The sequence below is a fragment of the Helianthus annuus genome, chromosome 17 (assembly GCF_002127325.2).
Source record: "Helianthus annuus cultivar XRQ/B chromosome 17, HanXRQr2.0-SUNRISE, whole genome shotgun sequence".
In the NCBI taxonomy this organism is placed as follows: domain Eukaryota; kingdom Viridiplantae; phylum Streptophyta; class Magnoliopsida; order Asterales; family Asteraceae; genus Helianthus; species Helianthus annuus.
The window spans coordinates 184,825,600-184,832,972 of NC_035449.2; the positions used below are offsets into that span (position 1 = coordinate 184,825,600).

Consider the following 7,373-nt stretch of genomic DNA (forward strand, 5'->3'; position numbering starts at 1 on the left):
ACTGCCGCCAATAAAGGGAGTTCAAAGGTTTTCGATTGTCGAAAAGATATCATATCAGTTTTAAACACATTACGGGGCTGTTTGACAACTTCTGGATGGTTAAATGTTGGACTAGTAAGAGGCCTGAACTGTTAAGAGTCAGTATGATTACTTAACCGTTCAGAGGCAAATATCTAATAAATTCAAATTAAAGGTCTTAACCATTCAGACTCAGTATAATGCTTAACCATTCAGAGACAAATGTTTGAACCATTCAGACATCTGCTCGCGAAACAAAGAGTCTGAACCATTATGTGCTGAACCAGTAAGAGGTATGAACCATTAAGAGCCTTATTAAGAGCCAAACAAACAGCCCCTAAGTTTATGGGTGTGAATTCACTAATACTAAGCAACCACAATTTGCAACTTTTAAAATGGTCACAAATCCTCATTTGTGACGGTTTTGCAGCCAGCCTCGATGGTCGCTTAAATCTACGTCGCAACTGAATTTTGCGACCAATTTTGCAACTACCTTTAGTGATTAGAATTTTCGAATCAACATTAGCTATCAATATTGCAACAGGAGGTTTTCAGGACCAAAGTTGCGACCGAATTGCGATTGGATACTTTAGCAACCAAATTTGCTACATAAGTGTTTTGTGATTGGTCGTAAATTTGATCGAATATACAACTAGTCGTGGTCGTATATTCAATCAAATATATGACCGAAGCTTTTTGTTACTGAAATTAAGATTGGAGTATTTTACATGCAGTCGCGTCACATAATTCTGTCCCATAGATGCCTAGAATATTAACTAGATTTTTAAAAAAGAAAAACTAATCTCATATGTGAAACCTATGTTTTTTTATTGTTTTTTCTTGTTGGATTTTGTTCACTTAGTCGTGGTCTTGTGTTTGAACGACAAAATCATTTTTTTCTAAAACTAACTCTATTTAAACAAATATGGTTCTTGATGATGTAACTTTTTAAAATCAGCTGACCTTTTTGACAAAATTATGTCCACCGGTTTTGCATATCTATGATTCTATGGTGGTTTTGGAACCTATAATATTTTATTATACGAATACTCCAATACCAATCCTCTAGTACACCAATGGCATGTAATCTACAACGACTCTAATTTACAACTTTTTTATGGTACTCTTCTTTATTTTAACTTAAGTGACCATGATACAAAATTCAACAATGTAGGAGGGGTCCGATGGGATGCATATTTTCTATGGCAACGGTTCTTCTCTTATCAATTTGGTATGGAATCACAGTTTGTACTTTTTATATTTAGGCTATGCGGTATGGTAGAGGCTCATCCTTGGAGGATGATCCGCCACGTAAGCTCCACGTAGATCGGGTGTGAGGATGGGGCAAAGAGGATGGAGGTAAGGAAATGGGGGATGAGCCTAAAATATATATGTATATGTTGTATGTATAGGTGTGTGAGAGAGGGGAGGCCCGTCTCAATCGTCTAATGTCCGACGATTTGGACGACGCCGGTGGGGGGGGGGGGGAATTGGGGGGAGGTGCGGCAACGGAGATAGACGGGCTGAGGACGACCTACACACCTTCTAGCCTTAGGAACACGGAGTGAAAATTGACAAATCATTTATTAAACATCATTACGAAAAATATATTTAGGAAAGTAGGAAATTAATTGGGGAACATAAAAAATCGGGAAATCATGCATTTACACGTAAAAGCACTCATTTTTACATAATTTTTTGAAGTTTTATTTGTATATAAACACATGCAGAATTTGTTCTAATAAAAAATATAAAGACACATGAAAACCACGATAAAACGACCATCAACCATTTTTTGCATTCTTTTTATATATGTATTTATTTTTGCAAATTAAAAAATTATGTAGCTTTTGGGATACGTAGCTACATATATATACCACGTATCAGATGCATATATGTACACCTGCAAGCTATCTATACACACGCGCACGCATAGGCACGCAGATCACGAGATACATATTTTTTTAACAATACTAACTTTTTAATTAAGAAAAATATATTTTCTATTGGTTAGTTTTTTTTATGGTTTTTCTCTTGAACACAATAAAATAGGCAATTATAAAATAAATCTTTTATTAGTCATACATTATGGCTCCGCCTATCCGGACACCCACTGCGCCTAAATCCACACTTTTGCAAACCTAGACGCCTCGTATAGACCTATACGAGGCGTCCATGCACTGAATTCGATGGGTGTACAGAGGGTGTCAGGCACGTTGTTTAAGGAACCCTATACGCAGGGTATGGGGCTATACGAGGCGTCTCTGTTTGGTATTTTTTTTTGGCTGAAATGAGGGGTGTTTTGGTGGGTTTTGGGTTGGTTTTTTGGATGGTTTTTGAAGATGTGTTTTTTTGATGAAATTTTTTTAGGTTTTAAAAAAAGTTTTTTTTTTCTTTTTTACACTATAAAAAGTTGTTGTTTTTTAAAAATTAACTATTTGCCTTTAAAAATCGTTTTTTTTTATTTTTAAAAAAGTTTTGTTTTTTTTTTGTTTTTTACACTATAAAAAGTTTAAAAAAAATTTTTGTTTCAGCGTCGATTAAATCAACTATTTTAAAAATCGGCTCTTTAAATATATTATATTGTTTTTAACATTTTACTTTTTTAAATATTATTCTTTCGATTAAAATTTTATTTCTTTCAAATATTGTTTCCGTATTATATTCAGGGGTTATATTGTTTCCGTATTATCTAAATTTAAGAGAACAATCATTGAGTAACTGAATAACTGAAAACAAACATAAATATGACATATATAAGATAACTGTTTACATCCATAACAAAAATATAGAAGATAAGTTTGTACATCCACAATAACAATAAAAACAACAACAGGTCTATGCATCCAAATCCGAATCTGAATCCTGATGCTGCTGCTGCGGCTGGTGCTGCTGCTGCGGCTGCTGCTGCTGATGTGGTGCTCGAACCGGTGGAAGCGGTATCGGGGGTAATCCCTCTCTCTCTCGTCTATCCTGCTCCGCCCGTACCAACCAACCTACCAAATCGTCGAGCCTGTCAAGCCTGGCTCGTACATCCGGATGTAGTGCAGCTCCTGGGGCACCACCTCGAATAGCGTGACGTGGAAACTGAGGTGCCCCGGCAGGTGGCGGTGGCTGTGGCGCCGCTGCACCGTCTAGATCCTCCGGAGGGTCCTCCACGGGCACTACATCAGCAGGATCTGCAGGAGGATGAACGTCCTCGAAATGCTCTGGTAGGTCCTCCTCTCTCCATACGCCCCCCTCGCGGTTTTTAAACCGCGGGCCAACCGGGAACCTCTTGATAACCCTCATCCCCCATAGCGACTGCATACCCATCCGCGTCGGCATGATGGCCGGCGTCCGTAGATGTGGGTCCTGATGTGGTACGAGGCCAAATGAACGGGCAATGACGGTCACGTACGCCCCGCCATACAAAAATCCGCGCTCCTGCCGGTGATGGCCGGAGGCGAAGTACTGGGCTAGACCGTGTGCTAGCGCGCACGGCCTCCTATACAACAAACAATATAGGAAAAAAAGATCTGTGGTCGTACACCACTCACGGCTGTAGCCGCGCGCTGATATAGAAGTGGCGAGGATTCATTATCGATGTATACCATTCTAGACGTGGCAAGTACATATCTTCCCATTGTTCTGTGTGGGGTCTTCGGTGGGTCAACCATAGCCCGTGTGCTGGTGGCATAGGATAATCCCCTTCCAGCTTAACATGTATGAAGTGGTTCTCGTTAACATGTGTAAGCGTTATGAATAATGGTTGTTGATTAGCCGGAGGACTTAGTATTGGGAAGTAAGTGGAACTCGCACCCATGGTTGTCGTTAACAGGTGCACCCCGATACCGTACGTTTGTGCAATAAGAAGTCCTGCAAAGGGGAAGTCCATCCAGTGATTCTCCCCACAACCGGCCACTGAATCCCAAATTAGGCCCTGACGATGCGTGTAAAAATAACCTGCAGCCCATGCTTCAAATATTGGGAACCAGATCGATTCGTTCTGATCCATTTCTTGAACAAGGTCCCTTCTAATACGCCCCCATGAACTCTGATCCATCCCTAAGCCCACAGCCACAGACCGAAACCCACAATGACCGTCCGGCATCACATCTCGTATGCACGAGACGTACGGATGGAACACTGGCGGAATGTCAGACTTAAACCGTTCGATGATTCCCACGTACTCGTCCCCAATGATTAAAGGAAAACCGTGACCATCTCGTGTCTCTTTCTTCTTAGAACTCTTTGAACGGCTTAGGGTCGCTTTGGGTTTTTGGGACCTTATAACCGACTGTTGTGAGGCTTGAGACGGAACGTACGAGCTGTGGCGAGGTTTATCGTACTTACTTTGTCGTGAACCTTCAAAGCACGTGTTTGCATCACCGAAGGAGCTTCTCCTCAATTCTTCATCTATACGAGAGGCCTCGTCCAACCTTTCTTGTACCTGCTTTGTTGTTGGTCGGCCACGAGTATTTTGTTGGACAACCGGTGGTTTCTTGGTAGATTTCGTTGGAGTCAACACCGCTTTAATCTTTGAAAGCAGGCTTTTTTGCTGAGCTGGAGGGTGCGACTGTAATTGTTGTCTAACAACATCTAGCTCTTCGACCACGTCAAGGGAGTCGTCTATCAATTTACAACTTTGGAAGTTAAGTTTCCGCCAGAAGACGTCTATGTCTTCGAGTTGAATCGGACGCTCTGCACGGTTAAAAACAATATTGTTTAGGTAAAATGAAGGAAAGGAAATATATCACACAAGTGTTGTACGACGTTCAATAATTATTACCTTCACGCATGTACTTTTCTATCCTACAAGCACAGGGCAACCCACAGCTGTGCCACATTTGGCAACCACATGATGAATTAAAGCGCTCCAAGACATCTAGCCTCCTAATTGCCTCTCCATGCAACAAGTCAAGGGCTTTGTGGGATACTTTTCCAAGTAGGTGTTGAAACATCGGGTGTTTGTGGTGTTTCATTGTTTTTTCGATGCTTTCTCGAAAAGTCTTCCTTATTTCACCGAACTGTGTCTCAACTATATCCCGGACACAACCAACTATACGGTCCAGCGAGCTCCTATCTTCGACGTATCTCTTTAAGTTGGCATGTTGGCTCTCAACTCTGTTTGTAGTACGATTACCAAAGTTGCGCCTCTTATCAGTCCACGCAAAGACAAACATCTCCTTATAGTCTTTTAGCCAGTTATCGTACACGTATTTGAAGACTCCTAAAAAGTAAAAATAATTTAATAAAATTTGCATAGGTGAGTCGTATGTTATTAGAAAAACTTACTAGAACGTTTGCACTCCACAAGTCGCTTTCGCATGTTGCGCAAGTGGTAGTCGTAGATGGGTATGGATGGAGACTCAATCAATGAACCCCAGAATGACAAAAATTTCTTCCAGTCGTCGTCTGTGAAGGCACCCTTGCAGTGCTTCATAACATTCTGTTGTATGTGCCACCTGCAAAGAAGCCTGGAGGCGTCTGGAAATACTTTAGCACACGCGCCCATAAGGGCTAGGTCTCTATCCGTTAAAATCACACGTGGCTCCATACATTCATCCAACATTGCCTTAACCCTCTCAAGCACCCACACAAAGTTATCACCCCGTTCTTTACTAACAACGGCATGCGCGATAATAAACGATTTGTTGGTAGGCGTCATACCAACAATCTGGATAAAGGGCATATTGTATATGTTTGTCTTGTACGTTGCATCGATCATCATGACGTGGGGGAATGCACGCCACAAGACTCTCGAGTCCCGATGAAGAAAGAAGATCTCTGTTACGATCTCTGTTCCGGGTTCTTCCCGGATCTCGTAAATAAAGTCGTTCTTCATCAGCACATTTTCTAGTGACTGCATGGGAGTCAATCCTTATCTTTGTTCGGCTCTAATCTTCGCTACAACGTTTTGAACGTCTTTCTGAACATGAAACCTGTCGGGGTCCTGCTTCCTTATCGTTTGAAATATTTTGCGCGGCTCCATGTTTTGAGCTGTCAGCTGCTCGATCAGTTTCATTTCGCTTGGAGTAAACCTTCGCACAAACGCGTGGGCCGACAGGTCCTCACAAAGTTCGTGGTTATGTTCAATTATTCCGTCTTTTATCTCCCAGGTTTCATACGGGTGGTTTCGGACAGCCAGCAGGTAAAACGGGCAACCGGTTTTTTTGCTTCCAGCTTTTCTAAGTGTTGCTGTACTCTGGTGCTCACCACCACGATCACATTCAAGCCATACCCTCCCGGTTCTTCCCCCGATTTTCTTTGATCGACGGGTGACAATAACGAAACCATCCGCATTTGCTATTTCTTGTATCCGTTTCTTTAGTTCATCTAAGGAGTTGAAAACCTGTAACATCGACAATATTAATAATAATAATAATAATAATAATAATAATAATAATATAATAATAATAATAATAATATAATAAAAATAATAATAATAAAATTAATAATAATAAAATATTAATAATAAAATAGTAATTTATACCGTCTTTTTTAAGTACAGACTGTCCAGAATGGGAGGTGCTTCACCACCATATCTACCATATCCACCATAACCACCATATCCTCCAACGTCCGAATTGTTTTGATGAACATAAGGAGTGCCCGGGGAAATGAATTGCTGATGATCACCGTCTCCTCCGTATCCACCGTATCCCCCGTATCCACCGTATCCACCATATCCACCGTCCCCTCCGTATCCACCGTCTCCTCCGTATCCACCGTCTCCTCCGTATCCACGGTCTCCTCCGTATCCACGGTCTCCTCCGTATCCACCGTCTCCTCCGTATCCACGGTCTCCTCCGTATCCACCGTCTCCTCCGTATCCACCGTCTCCTCCGTATCCACCGTGTCCTCCGTATCCACCGTCTCCTCCGTATCCACCGTCTCCTCCGTATCCACTAGCAGTGTATGAGTCATCTACAGGGGCTGTTTCATCAACAGGAGGATGCTTGTTCAAATCTAGAAACGGGCTGTTTTGTTTTCCTTGTATACTAGACACAACCTCCTCTTGCTCATTAGAATCGGGAATGCCAGACTCCTCCAAAATAGACAACCGTATCATCATTAGTAAATAATAAACGAAAACAACAAGTAATTATAACATTTACGCTAATAACTGTTACCGGAACGCTTTCGTGCCCCCAGTTTTCGCTAGAATATTGCCCGAAGATATAGTTGCCGTTCCAATATGATGACATTTCAACACTCCGGGATGATAATAACGCAAACACAAATAAAAAAACAAACAGAATGTGAGTGTTTGTTTGTTGAAACCTCGGATGTGGACCAAGAACGCACTGTAGGTTGCATTTTATGGGAGCTAAAGACGCCTCGTATAGGTCTTTACTCCCCGTATGCCTTTA

The 7,373-nt window shown here is 41.7% G+C and overlaps 1 protein-coding gene across 1 annotated transcript; it reads right to left on the reverse strand.

The window, feature by feature from the left end:
• Positions 1–2,690: 2,690 nt before the first annotated feature.
• LOC110925361 lies at positions 2,691–4,975 on the reverse strand. Its single transcript, XM_022169315.2, has 4 exons — positions 4,790–4,975; positions 3,558–4,701; positions 3,019–3,505; positions 2,691–2,747 (listed from the first exon to the last, which is right to left on the reverse strand). Exons 1-4 carry the CDS (start codon positions 4,959–4,961, stop codon positions 2,691–2,693), a joined length of 1,860 nt encoding a protein of 619 aa, XP_022025007.1. The 5' UTR covers positions 4,962–4,975.
• Positions 4,976–7,373: the final 2,398 nt, after the last annotated feature.